The sequence below is a fragment of the Quercus suber genome, unplaced genomic scaffold, assembly GCF_002906115.3.
Source record: "Quercus suber isolate HL8 unplaced genomic scaffold, Cork oak 2.0 scaffold_15, whole genome shotgun sequence".
In the NCBI taxonomy this organism is placed as follows: domain Eukaryota; kingdom Viridiplantae; phylum Streptophyta; class Magnoliopsida; order Fagales; family Fagaceae; genus Quercus; species Quercus suber.
The window spans coordinates 1802571-1826251 of record NW_027069480.1 but is presented as its reverse complement, the minus strand read 5'-3'; the positions used below and the strand labels follow the sequence as shown (position 1 = coordinate 1826251).

Sequence of the window (23681 nt, the reverse complement as noted above, 5' to 3'; positions counted from 1 at the left end):
TTTGGCTCAATATGCCAAATATTTAGATAGTTATCAAACTTGAATAGTGGAAAACCCTAATATGGTTGAGTCAGTTTTGGCTCATGATGTATTATGTTTATCTTCTTCTTAATAAGTTATGGTCTTTTTATCCAAAAAAAAAAGGTACTAATGAGCATCTTTTTACTTAGTACAGCCTGGTGACCTATGGAGATGCATACTATATGTGATGTGATATTTTTTGCATTTACAAAGCAAGGGAGTCAATCTCTTACCGTACTGGCCGGTACAGCTAGTATTTACCATACCGGAGCGTACACCGATTTAGAAACATTGGTGTTTTGTGCTGGTTTGAATACCGGTTTTCCCAGACTTATTTCAGTTGTATCAGGATGAACAAAGTTTTTCTCCAAACTAATTTGGAGAGAAACTCTTCAAATTTCTTATAAATTTCTTTTTTTGGGTGTGAATTTTGAAAATCTAACGTTGAATTTTATGTTCTTTATGTTTTTAACATGCATATCAAATTTCGTTCAAATCAAATATTATTTACAATTTGATCAATTAACTTATTTTTTATATAAATTTTAGATTACAAAAACTTGAAATTATAACATTTATTTGATGATATAGCAATTGATCTTTGATTTTCTTGAAATTTTGTAAGCATTAAGGATGTAATAAGAACATGCGATCTAACGGTTAGATTTTCAAAATTCACACTCAATATAAATATATATGATGAGTTTGTAGGGTTTCTCTCTAAACTAGTTTGTAGGGTTTCTCTCCAAACGAGTTTGGAGAGAAACTTTGTTCGTATGGGGATATATACTGGATTTCAGCTGAAAACTAGAAACACAATCGTTCAACCTTCTCCTCCTCAAACCGAACTGGGATCTCTTTATCCTAGCCTTAGATTAGTGACAACAAAGCTAGCTGGTAGTGAACAGCAGAACTGGTGTTAAGTGAGGCGGCGAAATGGACTCGATTAATGCCTGGTTTGAGAGCAAGGGAGAGAGAGAGATCATATCTAAAAACATGAGTTGATGATGGAAAGAAAAATCGCCTCACATGAGAGAGAGAGAGAGAGAGAGAGAGAGAGAGAGATTCTGAAAATATTTGATGGCAAGAGAAATACATAGAGCAAATCATGTGAGAGTGAGATTATTTACTAGAGAGAGAAAGAGGGGCCTGAAAGTTTAAATTGTGTGGACTGTGGAATTGAGCTAGTCAGTTAACATGCATGGAGTAAAAAACCTAACAAAAGATACTTGGAAGATGTGAAAATTATAGAAACTCTCGTTAACTTTTAAATTTTGAGTTCTCATTAATCATCAACCCACCCAGGCACTATCATCAACCCACCTTTCGTCAAGCAACCAACCTCCAAGAACCCAAGTCCAAAGAAATCTCAAACCGGCCAAAATACATATGAAATCAAGCAAAATCCCAAGCACATGCAAGCAACATCAGATCTTAATAGGCAAGTCAAATCAAAATCCCAAAACCCATTGATCAAACGAAGAAAAAATAGAAGAGGTGAAACCACCATAGAGGTGGCAGTGGCAAGCGACGAGTGGCTTAGGTTCAGAGAGGGCTTTAGGTGGGTTTGGATTTTCTGTTTGATATGTTGGGTTTGATTTTAGATTTGATTTCTATTGATTTTTAGTTTGATTTTTGTTGATTTTGGCTTTTCCATTGGGTGGGTTTGAATTTTCTGTTGATTTTGGCTTTGATTTTCAATTGAATTTGTGGTTGGATTTTTATGTGTTGTAAAATGGTGGTGGTGGGTTGTGTTGGTTGAATGGTGGTGGGTCGCATTGGTTAAGTGGTGATGGGTAGATGGTTGATTGGCTGTGTAGATGAAGAGAGAGCGTGTGAGATGAAAAAGAAAAAGAAGAGAGAGTAAGGGATAGAGTTTGATTGTGTGAGAGAGAATATAATAAAAAAATTATTTGCAAAGCTATAGTAACATTGCATATATGCACAGTTACTGTCGCAAGTGTGGATATATGCAAAGGTATGCAAGCACTGATGTGGATGAGTTTTGAACAATTTTGTGTAAATTTCACAACTTTTTCTATTATGCACCCATTGATGCGGTTGCTCTTAACTTTTAAATTTTGAGTTCTTTGGTTTTAATGTTTTATCACCCACCATTTTTTTTTATAATTATTTAATCTTTTAAAGTCTTGTTGATTTTTTATTTTTTTTGTCTTATCTTTGTCTCTTTTTATTTTAATAAACTTATAAGTTATAACTTATACCAAATAATTAAAATAAACATATACTTTAAAATTTTTTAGTATATATATATATATTTAAGTAGCAGTAATTCTGAAATGGTACATGGTATCCTAACAATACTGAAATATTTCGTTCCTCAACCCAAATCGAAATGGTCTCGGGTACAATATTGACTCACTTGTTGCAAAGAAATTCTTGTCAGGGCTAAAATATTATTTTTGTTGCTAAAATTGGTATGATATCAATTTTTTCCCTAAACATTAAAAAAGCTTTTATTTTTATTTTTTTTAATTTTTTTTGTCTCTAATCACTACCTTTTAAGTAAATATCCATTAATAAAAAAGTACAATTCCTAATAAATAAGAATCATATTATTATAATATTAAATTCCTATTAAATAGAAATTATTAATTTGATAATTTTTTTTGAGAGAGTTTCAACTTATGGCGTAGGCTCTTGATGATAACTATTTTATCATCAAACCAAGACACCAATCAGTTTTTGGTGTAGGCAGGGATTGAACCCTAAATCTCTTATACAACCATCAGAGACTTTATCAATTGAGCTGACTGGAATCCACTAGTTTGATAAAATTAATTATGTAATATCTTCAGGCTTATTATTAAATACTAATCTTATCCTTATTCCTTGCCACCCATGCATATACACATTCATAATCCTTGCAATCCGTCCATGCACCTATCAAACAATTATGCCACGTGCTAAACTATATCAACAACATTCCCACACAAAAACTTCGGTTTAGATATAGGGATAGTTATGGGCCGGGTATAGTTTTGGTTTTCCCCGAACCCAACAAGAACCCAAATGCCAAAACCTGACCTACCCTCCGCTATGAGGTGGGTTTTCTCGCCAACCCTGCCTTGTTTTATCAGATGTTAGAGCATTCCCATTAAAGATGTTAAAAATGCTAAATACTATTTTTTAGCGTTTTTAACCCCTCAAATCATAAAAACTCATCTTTATCAAGAGTTTCAAATCTTAAAAATTTTAGCAACTTGTTATAGTGAGGTTTTATTAGAGCGTTCTCATCAAAGATTGTAAAAATTTTAACATAACAAAGAACCAAAATCACAAATCAAAGAATCACAAAATCACAACAAAAATCAAAGACCCACCAAAATAAATCAAAATCATTGAAATTAAAACTCACTGATATCAAATCGCAAAACACACTCACCGAACCACCGTAAAGACCCACCAAGAACCACCATGGAGATGCATGATCCACGAAAAACCACGGCAGCCCAACCACACCCAACATTGCATCCCGGTCACACCCAAGACCCACGAACTCGAGATGCAAAGAGAAAGGGAAACAGAGAGGCGAAGAAAATGTGAAAGAGAGAGGGGACGAAGTAGACAAGAGAGACAGTGAAAAGGAAAGAAGGAAAATAATAAAAAATAGTAGCAGCTTGCTACAGTGAGGTGTTAGTAAAAGCGTTCTCATCAAGACTTCTAAAAATTTTAGTATTTAGCATCTAAAAACCTAACTTTACAGCATCTAATACATCACTTTACAATACCCCTAACATCAAAACTTCTATTTTTTTACCATTTCATTTAAATATTCTTTTTTTATTATTTTTTATTCTTCCTCTCTCCCTCTCTCTCACACAGCAGGAATTTTTTTTTTTTAAATTATAACATCTTGCTACAATGCGTTCTAAAAAATGAGAGCTCACTATAGTAAGATGTCAAATTTTTTAGCATATGGCATCTTTGATGGAGTAGGTTTTTGTGATTATAAATACTAAAAATAGCATTTTAGCATTTATAACACTTTTGATGAGAATGCACTTAGGGTATTGTACACAACCTCGTCCAGGAGATGCTGGGACATCATCGGTGGTTCTATTTGTATTATTTACGAATACAAAGGAACTGATCACATATTTTGGTTACAGAATTCTGATCTGTTTTGCATTAAGTTAGGCATATATATACTCTTTATATGAAACTCTACAATTTTTCACCTTCAAGCTATGGGCCAATTAATAAAAAATGAGAGCTCACTATAGTAAGATGTCAAATTTTTTAGCATATGGCATCTTTGATGGAGTAGGTTTTTGTGATTATAAATACTAAAAATAGCATTTTAGCATTTATAACACTTTTGATGAGAATGCACTTAGGGTATTGTACACAACCTCGTCCAGGAGATGCTGGGACATCATCGGTGGTTCTATTTGTATTATTTACGAATACAAAGGAACTGATCACATATTTTGGTTACAGAATTCTGATCTGTTTTGCATTAAGTTAGGCATATATATACTCTTTATATGAAACTCTACAATTTTTCACCTTCAAGCTATGGGCCAATTAATAAATAATGATTAACGAGTTACTTCTTATTGAGACTCTATTTGTTTCAAACATATAATGATTTTCTTTGCAAAATATGTTCAGATACTCTCAAAGAAAATCGCTAATTTTTTTAATGCTTAGTTATATTATTTAAAATATTTCAAAAAGCATTTTGCCATTTTGTAGTATGTTTGTTTTTTTCTTTCTCTTTTTTAAATTCATAAATTCCCATTAAAACATACTGTAGGGTCACGATTTGTAGCTCAAGCCCAAAAGTGATGGGATATGAGCCCAATGAGCCTAGTACAATAAATTTGTAGAGCGTGGGTGAAAGAGCTGGACTATATGTGAATTAAACAATGGCTAGTTATAATTTAAGGGATGAGTACGCACAAAAAACACACTTAGAACTTGGTTAAACTGGTGTCCGAGGAGATTAATTATGACCTGAATTGTATTTGAAAGTTGTGATGGTCTAAAGTGCTACAGAAATCTTTCTGCTCTCCTCCTTTCTTCTATTTTTCGATCCCCTTTTATGGGAGATTTTTTACATTATATAGCTCCCTTTAGGTCATTTTGACCGTTCACTTGTTAGCCATCTAAACCTTCACTTGGGTACATGTCCTATCAAACATCCTTTTCTAGTTCTCTGTGAGTGGTGGTAGCTGAGATTGTACTGTTCAGGGATCTTCTCCACAAAAATGCGGTCAGAAAAGTTGCTGCGATGCACTTAATGCTGTGGTAGCAATTTTTCTTTAAGATATTTCTTTATTCTTATCCTCTTTGTATGTGCCTGAAGTTCGTCCTTATTGTTGGAATTATATGAAGGGTCACCTACACTGTCTAACTATAGGCTTGATCGATGTCTGTCGTATCCAACGAGGGGATACTCCTCGGACAACATTTCCCCATTCATCTCCCACGTAGCTCTTGACCTTGAAGTCTCTAAGAAAACCATTTATTCCTCCTTGGATGTACTCTAGTCCTCGGACAAGACCCAAGGCCCACTATCCAAATTTGGGCTCTTACCTCCACAATAGCTCCTCAAAATTCCGGTTCTTCCCTCATATCTGAGGAGAAGAAGTGAGATTTTGGTTTGCCTTGAAATGAAAGGCTAGAAATGTCAAAATACCTGAGTTTATATGTGTGGGAGTATAGATTTATGTGCTTCATTATTGCTACTGACATTTCGGATTTCGCGAAGCGGCATTAATTGCTCTGGGTGGCGTTATGTCCCTTGCATCCAACAGTGGACTTTAATCTAACAGCTGATATTTCCCCTTTGGTTTTGAGCGGGATAACTTCCAAGCCATTTCTCACCCTATATATAAAGTCCAAAAGGGAGTTCATTTTTTTTACTTTTGAAATTCGCAAGCACTCAAAATAGTTTCTGCGCTCGAAATTAAGAAACGAACTGAACCCTTAAGCTCTTTCACATTTCCTTAAAATCAAATATACAAAAGCTTTTCAAAAGGTGTAGGATTTATCGTACTTGATTGTTTCCGTAAGTATATACTCCTTTAATTTTTCTCTTTCTCCTCAGCTGATCCCATTGTTCTTTATTTTTCAATAAAACTCTTGATGCGAACCTCAATCGACACGCTTTGAGACCCAATAAAAATATTGGAATACTTGCCCAAGAAAGCTAAAATTCATATTTTTGATAGAATCCTGACCCACGTTTATAAGCGAAACACGAAACAAAAGTATAAGCAATAGACCTTGACCCAATGATTATAATGAATCACGAACCAAATGTATAAAGTTTGAACGCCACAAGGAAGAATCCCTGATAAGTTCACAGTTCTTGAAGAACCAAAAGAAGAGCAAAGCCTCACCTTTTCTGATTTTTATTCAATAATCCCTTATTACAATGAGTGCATGCTATTTATAAGGCATGACTGAAAAAATAGAAAAATATATAAAAAAAACGTACTAAATAATAAAACCCTAAATAAAAGTTGATTTGGTCTGAAATTAGCAGATCCAAAATAGGAAAAATAGCTAAAAACGTTCTAAATAATAAAAGCTTAAAATTAAGGTAGATCTGGTCCAAAATTAGACGCTCTAGACTAGGAAAAATATCTATTAACTGATATGGAGCTAGAAAATCAATTAGCCACTAATCCACACCATAAATCACACCCAATTGAGCCAAATTAGCCCTCAATAGCTTGGATTAAATTTATTACGCCTTCATCTTCTTTTGGGCCAAGCTTGGAATGTTCTCCGTTAGAATCAGCCCAAATCTCTTGAATCGGCCCATTAAGTGCTTCTTTGATCTTCTTGGATCTTGCTTTAGTAATAGGCCCAACTGGAACATGCAATGAATCCTTAAATGCTTGTTGATTCTCATCAACTCTCCTCTAGTCTCCTTCATTTGCCTAAATGGTAGATTCAAATCTCTGGTGGATTCTCCAACTGGGATGGAGGGCTTTAGGGCCAAATACTGAATCCCACAGTGAGTGGGTTTGGAGTATTGTCCTCTAGAGAAGGTATTGACCGATAGAGATATAAGGCAAGTCGTCATCCCTATGATTGCTTTTATAGAAGGAGGGATGACAATCCTCATGGGTAGGATAGCCCGAGATTATCTACGCAATCACAAATTATGCCCCCACCAATGCGCTCCCAACATGTTTAGAATCCTAGGGAGTGTGGATGCCTTAAATGATCAAATGGACCTCCGACTAACATGGCACGATGTCGTTCACATGTACGAGTGCCATTCACTCGCCGGAGGATATTATCTAAAATCTCGATTCGAGGAGGTGAGGTTGATTTCCTGTCTTCTCAAATCCAATAAAGGCTTAAAGGACGATTATCTAGTCATCTCCGGGGAGTGGCATGACGGTCTTCCCTGCCCAGTTAGGGTAGGAAAACTAGGTGGGGTGCCCTAGGGATAGGTCCTTCGGCAAGGACCTTAGTTTTCTTAGTTTCTCCTTTACTTATTTTAAATTGTTCACCTTCTCGGACAACAATTGCAATTTTTGCTGACCATGAATTCTTCTTCGAATCTTTTGCAGATAAAGATCACGTCTTTCCAAGACTTAGTCTTGTCAATGTCCCTGCATTGAACTACTTGCTAAGGTTGGAGATATTCCCTAGCAAAGACGGACAATTAAGAGCTGTTCATCTGATCTTGGATTACGTGCCTTTGTCATGCATGTTTCAAGATGCAAGCCAGGCGATCAGACTAGGCAGTCCTAGGCTTGCTCGAATAGACGTTTCCAAACCTGGCTTTTTGGTTCGAAAAGACCTTCCTTCGGTTGTGTGGCCACCTCAACAAGTTCCTTAGCTGATAATCGCTTTGAGGGAAGAATCGGCTTCATCACACCAATCACTAGACGATGAGATAGACCAATTTCGGTTCGAGGGAGGAGAAGGAGTGCCCGAGGGACCCGTTGAGTTGTTGGACACATCAACTAAGTCTGAAGGGTTTTCCTCTGTTTATAAACCTAAACTCTTAGTTACTCGGCTTGATTCCAGTGACGAGGAGGAAGAAGGCATGAATCTAAGGCAAAGACCTGGTTTAAAGGGCCTTATGGCCAATAAAAACAGAGGGGGGGTCTACCTCACAGGAGATTCCAAAGACCCAGGCCACACCCAATCTTCTTCCTTCTCCTCCTCAGCTTCCAATTGACCTTGGGCTGAAGGCCAATCAAGACCTGAAGAAGAAAAATCCGACCGAGGTCCATGAGGAAGGGGAGATAATACCTCCAAAGGGGGCTAAGTAGCAAAAGAAAGCAAAGGACCCCCGAGACAAGAGGGCCTCATCTGTGGATAGCCGAAGCGATGCCGAAGTGCGTCGAACACAGCGCACCTGGGAGCCCCGTTTGGAAGTGGAGGCCGCCCCTGTCCCTTGGGACGCCACTATCTGGGAGTCCTAGAGAGGGTATGCTGGCATCCTAACCGAGGCCCTGGAGCAACCCCTCCTACTCTGAAAGGATATGGATGGTTCTAGGCGTATCAGGCAGCCTGACCTCTTCATGTCGTTGAAGAGGGATCTTGCGATGGTAAGCAAGCCATTTTTCCTTTCCTTTAAGCATTCATCCGCGAATTCATTCATATACATATATAACATAACACTTACAATTCTTTTGTAATTCTTACGCAGCTTACCCAGTAGGTTTTTGTTGCCGGGTAAAAAACGCCCAAAGTGAGGTTAAGGCTGAGGCCCATTCTCGGCTGGAGGCGGAAAAGCAGCTGGGAGTTTTGAAAGAAGAGCACGCTCAAATGGCCGAGCAGTTAAAAGAGGCCATCAAAGCTAGCAATAGCTTCTCAGTGGGTCTAAAAACTGTAGAGAAGCAAGCTGAGGACCAGCGTAAACAACTTCACATGACTGAAATAAACCTGGCTACAGAAAAGCAGGCTGTTCTAGACCTAAAAGTTGAGTTACAAAAAACCAAAGATGCAGCTCGGGTAGCTAGGGAATGCACTAAGGCTGTTGTGGTAGCTGCTTATGAGCGAGGGGTAACAGATATGGAAAATAGGTTGATCGAGGAGGTAGCCATAGTCTGCAAGGGATACTGCGATGAGTCTTGGGGCGTGGCAATGGACCGCATAGGCGTCCCCACAGATTCTAAGTTAAGGAGGGTCGAGAGCATTCACTATCCGCCTGACATTAGAGAGATTCCAGATGCGGACCCTTCTTCTGAGCAACCCCTTGCTCCTCAGGCTTCTATCCCTAAAGGAATTGAAGAAGGTAAGGAGGCTCAACCTCCAGTGACAGATAAGCCATCCGAAGACTCCCTTACAGTGAGAGACATGATTTCTTAAGCCAAGGATGCAGCAGCCAAATCTCAAACTGAGGGCGTCCTTTCCCAGTCTGAGTCCTAATTATAGGCAAGAGCTTAATGAGCCTTTGTTTTTTGTTGTCTTTCTCTTTTTTTTTTTAGGCCGTTTACTGTTAAACAATGTAAATCTTCTTTGCTGATTAATGAAGACACTTTCCTTTCTTTTACTTCTAATGTTCTCATTTAATAAGCCTTTTAGTTTATAACTATTGCCACGAATCAATGACCTTTGAATAATTTAGTTGATCACCAATAGAAATAAAAGAATACTACGAGACGTGTGTTACAAATTGATTTATACAATTAATAACTTCAATACTAGATTGTAAGAGAGTGTTAACTAACCCATATCATCTGGTCCGAGAACTTCAGGCATGAATAGATCTAAGTTTAAACACTTATAAGAACTGTAATGTAGTGTTAACTAACTCATATCATCTAGTCCGAGGACTTCAGGCATGAATGGATTTAAGTTTGAACACTTATAAGAACTGTAATAGAGTGTTAATTAACCCATATCATCTGGTCCGAGGACTTCAGGCATGAATGGATTTAAGTTTAAACACTTATAAGAATTGTAATGGACATAGAAAGCATGAAAACCTTAATATAACAGATAAGCATACAGACTCAAGAAAACTTGTTCAATAATAATACATTTTAAGGTTGTTTACATTCCATGGCCGTGGTATTACATGACCATCTAAGTCTTCCAAAAAATATGCCCCGATGCCAGCCCCTAAAGTGATACGGTATGGCCCTTCCCAATTGGGTCCTAACTTTCCCCAAGCTGGGTTCTTTGCAGTGCCCACAACTTTCCTTAACACCAGATCACTAGGTGAAAAAGGCCTTACTTTTACGTTAGCATTATAACCTTGTTTGAGCTTTTGCTGGTAGTATGTCATTTGGACCATTGCATTCTCACTCCTTTCTTCAATCAAGTCCAAATTCTTCTCTAGCTGCCCATCATTGCTACTCAGACTGTATGAACTAGTTTTTAATGTTAGGAAACCAACCTCCAGAAGGATGACAACCTCAGCCTTATAAGTCATGGAAAATGGGGTCTCCCCAGTAGACCTACGAGGTGTAGTCCTGTATGTCCAGAGGACATGAGGTAGTTCTTCCACCCATTTGCCTTTTGCACCATCCAGCCTTTTCTTTAGTCCGTTTACTTTGACCTTTTTAACAGCTTTCACCCGTCCATTACCCTGGGGGTAAGCAGGAGTAGAGTACCTATTTGTGATCCCTAATTCACAACAATAGCTTCTGAATGCCTTGTTGTCAAATTGAAGGCCATTGTCTGATATGAGTGTATGAGGAATCCCAAACCGTGTGACAATGTTTTTTCAGACAAATTTCTTTGCGTCCACATCTCTAATATTAGTAAAAGGTTCGGCTTCAACCCATTTGGTGAAATAACCTGTGCCGATTAGCAGATACCTCTTGTTTCCTACTGCCTTAAAGAATGGACCCACAATGTTCAAGCCCCACTAAGCGAATGGCCATGGGGTAGATAATGGATTAAGGACTCCCCCAGGCTGGTGTATGTTTGGCACAAACTGTTGGCACTGATAGCATTTTTTCACGTATTCCTGGGCCTCCCTTTGCATGTTTGGCCACCAATAACCTTGGGTAATGACTTTATGTGCCAAGGACCTACCCGTAGTGTGGCTTCCGCAAATTCCTTCGTGTAATTCTTCAAGGATGGATTCAGTTGCCTCAGGATGTATACACAACAAATATGGCCTTGAAAATGAATGTTTGTATAACTTCTGGTTCTCAGACAACCAGAACCTAGTGGCTTTCCTACGTACTTTATCAACTTCTGACTTCTCTTCAGGCAAAACATCCTCCTTCAAGAATTGAATTATAGGGTCCATCCAACTAGGCCCTGCTTTGATTTGATGAACTAAGACTGTTTCAATTCTCATGTCTGTGGGTTTGTGCAAGTCCTCAACAAGGATAACCCGTGGCAGGTTCTGCGCTGAGGATGGTGCAAGCATGGCTAATGAATCAGCATGCGTATTTCCGCTTCTTGGGATATGTTGCAAATTGAAAGACTCAAACTCTGATTGCAAGTGTTTGACTTAACTCAAATACTCCTGCATTCTTTCATCCTTCACTTTAAATTCTCCAGTTACCTGGCCGACGACTAACTTTGAATCCGAGAATACATTTATTGACTTTTCACCCATTTTTTGAACCATGGTCATTCCCATTAGCAGAGCTTCATACTTGGCCTCATTGTTTGTAGTTGAGAAGTAAAGCCTCAATGACTTTTCAATGGTGATCTTTACAGAGGATACCAGCACTAGCCCCACTCTGGAGCCTTTTTGATTCGCTATGCCATCCACGTATACTTCCTAAGATAAGTGACCTTGTCGAGAAATCATGCCAACCAAATTTTCATCCATGTTCGGCGTTGGATTCCATTCTTCTAATGGGGGTTCGGTGAACTCGGCCACCAAATCTGCGAGCACTTGACCTTTTATGGAAGTGCGAGGCATATACTTAATGTCAAAAGCCCTTAGAACTGTACCTCATTTAGCTATCCTCCATGTGTAGTCAGCACTTCAGAGCACTGCTTTAAGCGGGAGTTGGGTGAGAACAACGACTATATGTGCTTGGAAGTAATGAGACAGCTTCTGCGTACCCAGTACTACTACCAGGATGACTTTCTCTAGTGGCAGATAATGAATTTCGGCTTCATGCAGTGACTTGCTCACATAGTAGACTGGCTTTTGTACACCGCTATCAACTCTTATTAACACTAAACTTACTGCAAAAGGAGCCACAACAATGTAGGCAAAAAGGACCTCATCGGGCTCAGGACTAGACATGATTGGTGGTCGAGCGAGATAGTCTTTAAGTTATTGAAAAGCTAAGGCACACTCTTCATTCCATTCAAACCCTTTCCATTTATTAATCAACAAGAAAAAAAATCTGCACCTGTTCGCTGACCGGGAAATAAATCGGTTCAGAGCAGCGGCCAATCCAGTCAGTTTCTGGACTTTCTTAGAATTCCAAGGTGGTTACAAATTATTTATAGCCTTTATCTGGTTGGGGTTGACCTCGATCCCCCGATGAGTGACCATATAACTCAAGAACTTGCCTGACCCCACACCAAATGAACGTTTGGAGGCGTTTAAATGCAGCTTGTACTTTCTAAGGACTTAAAAAATGTTCATAAGGTCGCCCACATGCTCCGAGACTACCTTGCTTTTCACCACCATGTCATCTATGTAGACCTCAAAGTTCTTGCCCAACTGTGGTTCAAACATCCTCGTCATCATTCTTTGGTATGTGAATCCAACATTTTTCAAACCAAATGACATCACTTTATAGTGGTAATTCCCAATGGGGGTAACAAAAACAGTCTTTTCTTATCATCTAGGGCCAGGGGTATTTAATGATAGCCTTGGAAGGCATCTAGGATGCTCATTCGAGGATGACCTACCGTTGCATCCACTAGCTAATCTATCTTAGGCATAGGAAATGGATCTTTCGGACATGCCTTATTGAGATCTGTAAAATTCATGCATATTCTCCACTTCCCAGTCTTTTTCCTCACCACTACAGTATTAGCTAGCCATTCAGGATAAAACACCTCCTTAATAACTCCGGCCTGCTTGAGTTTCGTTACTTCCTTTCGTACCGCATCAACCTGTTCCTTGGATGGGCGCCGAAAAGGCTGTTTCTTAGGGATGACCAGTGGGTTGACATTCAGGTGATAACAGATAAACTCTGGATCCACTCCTGGGGCTTCATAGGTGTTCCAAGCAAATACACCTATGTTCCTTCTGAGAAATTCTACTAATTCTTCCTTCTCTTGAGGCGAAAATTGAGAGCCTACTTGAAAACACTTCTCTGGATCATCCCTAATAGCAACCTTTACCAAATCTTCGCATCTTGTATCCTCGGCTAATTTATCGATGGGCGCCGCTAAGAGTTTTAATTGCTATAAGTCTTCTCCTGGATGGGCCGACGACTCAGTTTCGGGCTTATGTTGTATAGCCGCCACCAAGCATCTTCTGGCCACAGATTGATCTCCCAAAATTTCTTGAACCCGACCTTCAGATGGATACTTAATCTTCTGGTGCAGGGTAGAAGGAACAGCCCCTAGTGCGTGAAGCCAAGACCTGGCCATAATCGCTGTATAGGGTGAATACGCGTCTACAACAATGAAATCTATCTCTACTATCTTCGTACTAGCTTGCACAGGTAGTCGTATTTGACCCCTTGGAATAACGACTTTTCCATCAAAGCCCACCAGAGGAGAACTATAGGGAGTTAAGCCCTCAGGTTTTAAGTTCAGCCCCTTGTAAAGGTCAGGATACATTATCTCAACTCTACTGCCTTGGTCCACTATCACCCTTTTCATGTAATACCCTCCAATTCGGAGGGTGACTACTAAAGCGTCGTCATGTGGTTAGATGGTTCCAATCTTGTCCTCATTCAAGAAGCCTAGTACTAGTGGAATCTCCCTTTTAGCCTTTTTCGGATCCTGATTACTGTCTCCTGTGGGTAAATGGGCTATAGACATTATCCTAGATGGCCAGGATCCTGTTCTCTTTGGTGCAGCGGGGATGACATTGATAGTTCCCAAAGGGAGTCTTGAAGAATCATCTCTTCGGGACTCCGAGCTCGCCTAACCTCCTCGGCCACTAGAATGATGCAAGAGCTGTTTCAATTTACCCTCGCGGACAAGTTGGTCCAGATGATCCCACAGACTCTTGCAATCCTCTGTGGTATGCCCATGGTCCTGATGGTGCTGGCAATAGAGATTATGATTACGCCTTTTGGGGTTTCCCACCATCTTGTTCGGCCACTCGAAGTACGGTTCATTCTTAATCTTTTTCAAAACTTGGTGCACTGGCTTTTTGAATACAGTGTTGACTGCTTGAATATTTGCTGATCCTGACTGCCCAGCAAAATCCCTACGCGGCTTGTTATTGCTGTATCTATCCGACTTGAAATCCCTCATCTCTTGGGGGAAAACCTTGTTCTTTCCCTTCCCTTGCTGCTGATCCTCCTCAACTCTTTTATACTTGTCAATACGGTCCATGAGTTGACGCACGTTGGTAACGGGCTTACCAGTCAAGGATTTTCTTAAACTATGTTCGGACGGAAGGCCAAGCTTAAAGGTGCTGATAGCCACATCGTCAAAGTCACCTTCAATTTCATTAAACAATTCCCAATATCTGTGGGAGTATGTTTTAAGGTTCTTCCCCTCTTGCATGCTCAAGGACAGCAGGGAAGCTGACAACCTAGGAACTCTCCTGCAGGTCACGAACTGGGAACCAAATGCTTGAGTGAGTTCATGGAAGGAATTTATGGATTTCGCCCTAAGGCCATCAAACCATCTCATCGCAATGGGTTCGAGACTAGATGGAAAGACTTTACACATCAAGGCCTCATTTTTGGAATAAACAGCCATTCTCTGGTTGAAATGGCTCATATGCTCAACAGAATCTATTCGCCCGTTGTAAATGGTGAATGTTGGTTGATGAAAATGCGGGGGAGTCTCGCCCCTTCAATCCTACGCGTGAAGAGCGATTTAGATATTTGGTCTAGGGCTCTGCTCATAGCGTCCTTTCCTACGCCCATACGTGGCGAGCTTTTAAATTGCCCCTCGTTATGGGGCTCTTCTTCATAAGAGAAAGACTCGCTAGGTGGAGTTCGAGACTTCTGTTTGTAACTAGTGTCTCTTTCATCATCAGAAGAGATGTCATTGTCAGGGGATGCTCGTTTCCTTTTTGCATGGCGCAACTCCCTTTTCAACCGGTCAATCTCCAGCTACATGTCCCTGTCGTTCTATGCATGGGAGACATGACTACCACCTCGTGACTGGCTCCTCTCAACATGTATGGTGTGTACACTTCCTTCGCGGTCACCCCTCCTCTCGAGGTTGAGGAAAGGATCATCACTGGGGGATGCCTTCGATTTTGGTTGCTGTAGACCTGGTTCTGCCATATTTGGCCGTTGTGTTCACTATCGTTCAAGCTCTTCTCACAGACGGCGCCAATTGTAGGGTCATGATTTGTAGCTCAAGCCCAAAAGTGATGAGATATGAGCCAATAAGCCAAATACAATAAATTTGTAAAGCGTGGGTGAAAGAGCTGGACTATATGTGAATTAAACAATGACTAGTTATAATTTGAGGGATGAGTGCGCACAAAAAACACACTTAGAACTTGGTTAAACTGGTGTCCGAGGAGATTAATTATGACCTAAATTGTATTTGAAAGCTGTGATGGTCTAAAGTGCTACAGTAATCTTTCTGCTCTCCTCCTTTCTTCTATTTTTCGATCCCCTCTTATGGGAGATCTTTTACATTATATAACTCCTTTAGGTCATTCTGACCGTACACTTGTTAGCCATCTAAACCTTCACTTGGGTACATGTCCCATCAAACATCCTTTTCTGGTTTTCTGTGAGTGGTGGTAGCTGAGATTGTACTGTTCAGGGGTCTTCTCCACATAAATGTGGCTAGAAAAGTTGTTGCGATGCACTTAATGCGGTGGTAACAGCTTTCTTTAAGATATTTATGTATTCTTATCCTCTTTGTATGTGTTTGAAGTTCGTCCTTATCGTTGGAATTTCATGAAGGGTCACTTACACCGTCTAACAATAGGCTTGATCGATGTCTGTCGTATCTGACGAGGGGATACTCCTCGGACAACATTTCCCCATTCATCTCCCACGTAGCTCTTGACCTTGAAGTCTCTAAGAAAACCATTTATTCCTCCTTGGATGTACTCTAGTTCTCGGACAAGACCCAAGGCCCACTATCCAAATTTGGGCTTTTACCCCCACACATACAATAGACTTTTTTTCATTACTAATGAATCGAAAAAGAGTTTGTAGAAAGATTGAAAATTTTATTTTGTTTGTAGGTCATTTATGTGTTTTCTTTATGACATGGCTGGTCTCATGAGTTACAATCATGACACGAAAAATGAAATGTATGTGGCCTAAAATTCCCCCCAGAAAAAAAATTCCGATAGGCTTGATCATCAAATTTTCTTAGGTAAAGAAATTATTAAGTGATCAATTAAAAAAGGAAATATTATATAAACTTAAGATATGATCTCAAATACAAAGAGAAAGCCAACCATCATTCCTATCAATTTGATATATCTTGTTTCTTATTCCTCCTGAGAAAGAAGTCAGAGATTGGCATTGATTTAAACTTAGTTGATGACAGCCCCATATTTATAACGTAAACTCACATTTTGCTTACTAGCTGCCTTTGTAGTTTTCCAGGAATTCATATAAATTTGAGAAGAAAAGGGACCAGTGATTTAATTTAGTAGCAGACATGTCCGCTGAGGTAAATTTCGGTGAAAATATACACTTCATTTTGTTCAAGTCATTGGCTTTGACAGGAAAGATAGAATGAACTCTCATTTTGATAACTAGAATGTGTACTTCCGAATGAATAATAGTGACTTCATCAGCCGACCATTCCTCGAACTTATTTGGTGATGGGTTTTGCAAAATTAATTAAAGCATTCTACGACATATACAGTACATGTTACATAGTTCGTCAGTTGATTTTATAATATATTGACGTATGTTGCTTAAAGAAATGAGGATTCAGGACCCTAATGGCTTAAGTTTGATCTTTATGTTTAATTAACTTCTCTCTTTAGTTTATTGCAAAACATCTATTTTAACTAACACATTGTATTACTTATCAATTATGTTAGTCATCAATTCATTACTCTACACCCTCACCCTAGGTGGCCTTCCCCTTGCTTCTTTTTGCCTTTTGATGGTGTTGGGTTAATGAGTAAGTGAATAGACAATCATTTTGTTTTTTTTCCTTTTTTGTACTATTGTCAGATTTTGCAACTTCTACTTAACTAATTCCTCCCTTCCCTACCCCTCTAAAGAACAAAGAAAATAAGAGAGAGGTCTCTTGTATATACATTGGCCTCAAGATTTGATCTGAGAGTTTCTAAATCTGTAATATTAATTGCCCAGTTTTTTCTTTTCTAATTTCCTCATCGTGTACTTCTTGGATTCATTATGATGTGAACTGTCTAATCTATGATGTTAATGGAATGTGTCTAATAAAAGTAGGGTGTGATTTAAGAGAATGAAGGGTGGAAATACAGTGAAATGTTGACTGGTTTGAAGGAGTCACACTCCAAGAACAAAATCGGAGGAAGAAAAGAGAAAATTGAGAGATAAAAATAAAAGTAAAAGTCAAGTATTATTTCACATGCTCTTTATCGGGAATCAATTACAAGTCTATCTGCATTGTATTCCTTCACAACAGCCAATAGGAAGGCTGCACAACTAACTGCTAACAGCACTACTATCTAACTAACTAATACAGGTGCATATATCTGACAAACTAATATGCACGAGTGAACAAGTACAAAGCCACAAAACTTTGCACTCAAGTTCCTTTGCATCAATGATGCAAAAAGATGATTGCCTTGCTATGACTCTCAACTTAATAATCCTTAGTGTTTAACCGATCAAGTAAATTTAAACTCTCCACAAAATAATCGGTATAAATCACATCTTTAGCAGTTGGAATGGCAAGAATTTCCTCATTTAAACTCTCCGGGTCAAATGAGAAGCTCAATGAAGGACTTCTCTTCCCCGTCACAAGTTCACCTTTGACCGTGCAACCAAGAACCTTGCAACTCCCTTGATTGGTACACTTATTTTAGTCCAAGACTCGATCACACCATACTCCCTCATCACCCATATGTGGCATATGTCACTTTGCTCAGTTTCGCAATTGAAAACAATCAAAGCCAGCAATCCCTTGAACACGGTAAGACATTTAGTATGTCGCACATATTTTTCGCTTAAATAGTTTGGAGGCAACATTATCTCATAAAAGCTCTCCTCATCCACATCAAAGGTCAATATGAATCTGTTAAAAATATCGTTCTGGGTGCTAGCTAATGCTAGAAAGTGCAAAGCTCCATTAAAAAATAGAGAGGGTGATTCAGATATAATCCAAATAGATGAACCACTTAATGAGTCTGGAATTACAAACCTTCTCCACGAAGCCGTACTCAATGTGTAAACCTCAACCTCAGCTGGCGCTTTCTTTTTGCATGGATAACACACAAGTCTTAGAATCTTGAAATCATTGTTTTGAGGATGATATGCAAATCCAAGAGTGACATTAGCGAAAGCATTGTTATTCGTAGTACCAGCTATGGTAATTTTTCTAATGCTTGGATTCCACAAATATATTTTCCAATAAGAACTGCCCATAGAACTAGTGAGACAAAACAAACCTTTACAAAAGCCAATTACTCGGTCATGAATGGGAAATTCAAAAGACGGGATTTGAAAGCTCGATAGGTGGGTCAAGGTGTGGTCACTATTGCAAATAACTGTACGCAATTCTTTGATATTATATGAAATTTTATGTGAATATAGAAGAAAACCATTGTGACTGTTATTTGATAAAGATTTGGCTTGGTTGAAGTTGAAGTGTGCGGTAATGAAAATAGGGTTGGTGAATATGGAGTTCCAAGATTTGGAAACACACCTGAATCGGAATATAGATTTCACTGGAAGCCGAGTCAGGATGTCGTACACAACCTCTTCCGGGAGATGCTGGAACATCATCGGTGGTTCTGCTCTATTTGTAGCTCTATTTGTATTACAAAATTCAAAGATTGGAGACTGATCACAGGTTTGGATTTCAAATTTCTGATATGAGATTAAGTAGGGAATGCCACACACACACACACATATATATATATATATCATCTATCTTTACGAGTCTACGTGAAGCTCAACAATTTTTTGCCTTCACGTTCCTGACTCTACATTTTGTTTTAGTTCACGTTACTGACTCTACATTTTTTTAGGAGAAAGCAAAAGGGACACTATAACTTGAGCTATGCGACATGCTTGAACAAACCGAGCTTATTTTTGGACTTTAAGAAAATACAAAGGATAGGATTGAGCAAGTTTGGCAATATCCAAGTTCATTTTATAGGCCAATTATTAACTATATACAACTTCTTCTTCTTCTTCTTCTTCTTCTTCTTTTTATTTAAATTTTTATTGTTATTATATTAGAAAGTCCTCACTAAAACGTAGAATAGCCTTTTTGCATTACCTTTGCCTGTGGGTCTTCCATGTGCATGTGTTTTTATTATTACTTTTTTATGACATGGTCGTGGGTTTCAAATTTTCAATCATGGCCTGAAAAATGAAATTTTATACTAAAATTCCCAAAAAAAAAAAAAAAAAAAATGAGATAGGCATGACCATCAAATTTGCCTACAAAAAGAAAATTTACCTTGATTAGTTATGAAACAAGAAAAATTATATAAAGCTAAAATATAATTCCAAATACCAAAAAATAAAAAAGAAAGCAAACTAGCTATCATACCACTCAGTTGATATATCTTGTCTCTTATTCCAAGTTATTCTGAGAAACATCTCAGGAATTGGTCAATGTTTTTACTTGAAAGCATTTTCAATGAATATTGTTTGTTATTCAGTGTTTGGTGTTCATGAAAATGCTTTGAAAACCATTTTCTAGTGTTTGACTCGTAGGATAATTCATTAATTTCCTATATTTCTAAATTGATAGGAAATAAAAACTTTAATTTATCAAATTGAAATATTAATACAAAGCAACTAAATCAACCTTAAGAAAAAGCAAAATTAAAATAAAATTCCTGAAAACTACATGAATAAGAACAATCAAAATATAAGAATGCAATAGCAAAACTAAATAAAATACATAAATAAAACAAATTGAAACCTATCAACTAAAAGTCTAAAACTATACATTGACAAGCATAATTATAAAGATTTGAAAGCTCCAAAATGACACATGAAAGTTGTTTTTATGTGACTTTTAAAAGCTTAAAGGGATTTTCGAAGTTTTGAAGCATAATATTGTTATTTTAGATGTTTTAAGAGGTATTTTTATCATTTTGATTCTTTTTGGGAGGAATTTTGTCATTTTGATGGTATTTCAATCATATTAGAGGATTTAAAGGTATTTTGGAGGTTTTAGGAATATTTATTTCATTTTTGACGAAAACATGGTATTTTGGTCATTTTAAAAGTTTTTATGAGGAATTTTTTCCGTTTTAGAGATTCCAAGGGTAATTTGGCAATTTGAAAGATTTCAAGAACAATACCTTCTAAGGGAAAGGTTCGTCCCTTCACAGATTGTATTTTGATCAACTTGGAAATTTTTTGGAGTATTCTTTCATTTTATAGGTTTTAGAGGATATTTTTGTCATTTTGGAGATTTCAAGTGCATTTTTGGTCATTTTGAAGGTTATAATTGTGTTTTGGAGGTTTTGAGAATATCCTTAAGTTGGTTTGAAAATTAATTTTTGGTACATTTATTGCATTTTTGTGATTTTTATTCTCTTATGGTTGAATGTGTAAAATTTTTTCAACCTCAAAGAGGGTTTTTGTTTTCCTGGTCAAGGAAAATATATTTAAATTTGGCTAAGCTTTTCAGCCACTCAAAAAACATGTTAGTGATAAAAAAGAGTTTTTGCCACTTTTGGAAAATGTTTTAGTTCGAAACAAATGAAGCCTTTTAGCCAAAATCCGTGTAATAATCAATTGAAACAATAGCATGAATTTGAACGAGCACAATTATGAAATAACAATTATAAAATATGAATTTGAGGAAGTTGCAAAGTAATTAAATTGAAAATATAAAGAAACTTAAAATAAACAAAATATCTTTAACTTGCAGAGCATAGAGTTTTCTATTACCGAAACCCCTTCATCTTAGAAAAACCAAACCCCAAACCCAAGCTCCAAAATGATCCAATTATAGGTAACCCACCAAAAGCATATCACCACAAACCAACAAATTTTTTTGCAAAATCCAGAAAAAAAGAGATAAAAAAACCCACCTTAGAGGGATTTTCCAATTTTTGTGGTATTTTTTTAGCGGCTTCTGTAATTTGATATCTTCATTACCGTCTCCGCAAATAATTTTTTCCCAAAGGGGTATTATATAATAATCAATTGAAACAGTAGAGTTTAATTTTTCCTTTAGCCAAAATCCATGTAATAATCGATTGAAACAGTAGCATCAATCTAATTCAAATGGGTAAAATACAATTATGATATAACAGTTATAAGACATGAATCTGAAGAAGTTCCAAATCAAACATCAGCTCTAAAATGATCCAATCATCGGTAATTCACCGAATCACTACAAACCAATAAATTTGTATTGAAAAAACCAGAAAAAAAAGGGAGAGAGAGAGAAACCCAACTCAGAGGAATTTTCCAAATTTTGTGGTATTTTAGTTGCTTCCGGAATGTGATATATTCATTAAGTCATATATATATATATATAATCAACTAAAAGTCTAAAACTATACATTGACAAGCATAATTATAAAGATTTGAAAGCTCCAAAATGACACATGAAAGTTGTTTTTATGTGACTTTTAAAAGCTTAAAGGGATTTTCGAAGTTTTGAAGCATAATATTGTTATTTTAGATGTTTTAAGAGGTATTTTTATCATTTTGATTCTTTTTGGGAGGAATTTTGTCATTTTGATGGTATTTCAATCATATTAGAGGATTTAAAGGTATTTTGGAGGTTTTAGGAATATTTATTTCATTTTTGACGGAAACATGGTATTTTGGCCATTTTAAAAGTTTTTAGGAGGAATTTTTTCCGTTTTAGAGATTCCAAGGGTAATTTGGTAACTTGAAAGATTTCAAGGACAATACCTTTTGAGGGAGAGGTTCGCCCCTCCACAGATTGTATTTTGATCAACTTGGAAATTTTTTGGAGTAGTCTTTCATTTTATAGGTTTTTGAGGATATTTTTGTCATTTTGGAGATTTCAAGTGCATTTTTGGTCATTTTGAAGGTTTTAATTGTGTTTTGGAGGTTTTGAGAATATCTTTAAGTTAGTTTGAGAATATCTTTCTCAAAAAAAAAAAAAAAAAGTTGGTTTGAAAATTAATTTTTGGTACATTTATTGCATTTTTGTGGTTTTTATTCTCTTATGGTTGAATGTGTAAAATTTTGTCAACCTCAAAGAGGGTTTTTGTTTTCCTAGTCAAGGAAAATATATTTAAATTTGGCTAAGCTTTTCAGCCACTCAAAAAACATGCTAGTGATAAAAAAGAGTTTTTGCCACTTTTGGAAAATGTTTTAGTTCGAAATTAACAAATGAAGCCTTAGCCAAAATCCGTGTAATAATCAATTGAAACAATAGCATGAATTTGAACGAGCACAATAATGAAATAACAATTATAAAATATGAATTTGAGGAAGTTGCAAAGCAATTAAATTGAAAATATAAAGAAAATTAAAATAAACAAAACATCTTTAACTTGTAGCGCATAGAGTTTTCTATTACCGAAACCCCTTCATCTTAGAAAAACCAAACCCCAAACCCCAAACCCCAGCTCCAAAATGATCCAATTATAGGTAACCCACCAAAAGCATATCACCACAAACCAACAAATTTTGTTGCAAAATCCAGAAAAAAAGAGATAAAAAACCCACCTTAGAGGGATTTTTCCAATTTTTGTGGTATTCTTTTAGCGGCTTCTGTAATTTGATATCTTCATTACCGTCTCCACAAATAATTTTTTCCCAAAGGGGTATTATATAATAATGAATTGAAACAGTAGAGTTTAATTTTTCCTTTAGCCAAAATCCATGTAATAATCGATTGAAACAGTAGCATCAATCTAATTCAAATGGGTAAAATACAATTATGATATAAATTTGAAGAAGTTCCAAATCAAACACCAGCTCTAAAATGATACAATCATCGGTAATTCACCAAATCACTACAAACCAATAAATTTGTATTGAAAAAACCAGAAAAAAGAGAGAGAGAGAGAGAGAGAGAGAGAAACCCAACTCAGAGGAATTTTCCAAATTTTGTGGTATTTTAGTTGCTTCCGGAATGTAATATATTTATTAAGTCATATATATATATATATATATATTCTTCTTCGCATGCAATATGCATTCCAAATTTCCAATAGACAAAAAATAATCCAAGTCCTACTTAGCACTTTTTTTTTCCTAAACATTTGTACTTAGCAGTTAGCACTTTAGTAAACCTAAAAAAGCGCATTCCTAAACTCAATAAAGTCTCCAATAATACAAATTAAATACATCCAAAACTCATCTATGTCGTGATCAATCACAAAATTAGCAATAACCAACAATTTGTGGGAAGACAAATTTAATGGAAAGAATTATAAGAAAAAAAAAAATAAAGAAACTCACATGTTGATCCCCAAGAGTGGCATGGACTCCTATAATCACTACATATAAAAATATTAAAAAAATTTCAGACTTATGTTTATTTTC

General features: G+C 37.0%; 4 protein-coding genes across 4 annotated transcripts; all 4 read right to left on the bottom strand.

The window, feature by feature from the left end:
• Positions 1 to 9997: 9997 nt before the first annotated feature.
• On the bottom strand, positions 9998 to 11356 carry LOC136071265 (uncharacterized). The gene is made up of 2 exons (XM_065782326.1): positions 11014 to 11356; positions 9998 to 10599 (listed from the first exon to the last, which is right to left on the bottom strand). The coding sequence occupies exons 1-2, from the start codon at positions 11354 to 11356 to the stop codon at positions 9998 to 10000; spliced, it is 945 nt and encodes a 314-aa protein (XP_065638398.1).
• Positions 11357 to 11440: 84 nt separating this feature from the next.
• On the bottom strand, positions 11441 to 12193 carry LOC112022850 (uncharacterized). The gene is made up of 2 exons (XM_024055476.1): positions 12020 to 12193; positions 11441 to 11716 (listed from the first exon to the last, which is right to left on the bottom strand). Exons 1-2 carry the CDS (start codon positions 12191 to 12193, stop codon positions 11441 to 11443), a joined length of 450 nt encoding a protein of 149 aa, XP_023911244.1.
• Positions 12194 to 13311: 1118 nt separating this feature from the next.
• LOC112039875 (uncharacterized) lies at positions 13312 to 13692 on the bottom strand. The gene has a single exon (XM_024072786.2). It carries the CDS (start codon positions 13690 to 13692, stop codon positions 13312 to 13314), a length of 381 nt encoding a protein of 126 aa, XP_023928554.2.
• Positions 13693 to 14001: 309 nt separating this feature from the next.
• Positions 14002 to 14790, bottom strand: LOC136071260 (uncharacterized). Its single transcript, XM_065782314.1, has one exon. It carries the CDS (start codon positions 14788 to 14790, stop codon positions 14002 to 14004), a length of 789 nt encoding a protein of 262 aa, XP_065638386.1.
• Positions 14791 to 23681: the final 8891 nt, after the last annotated feature.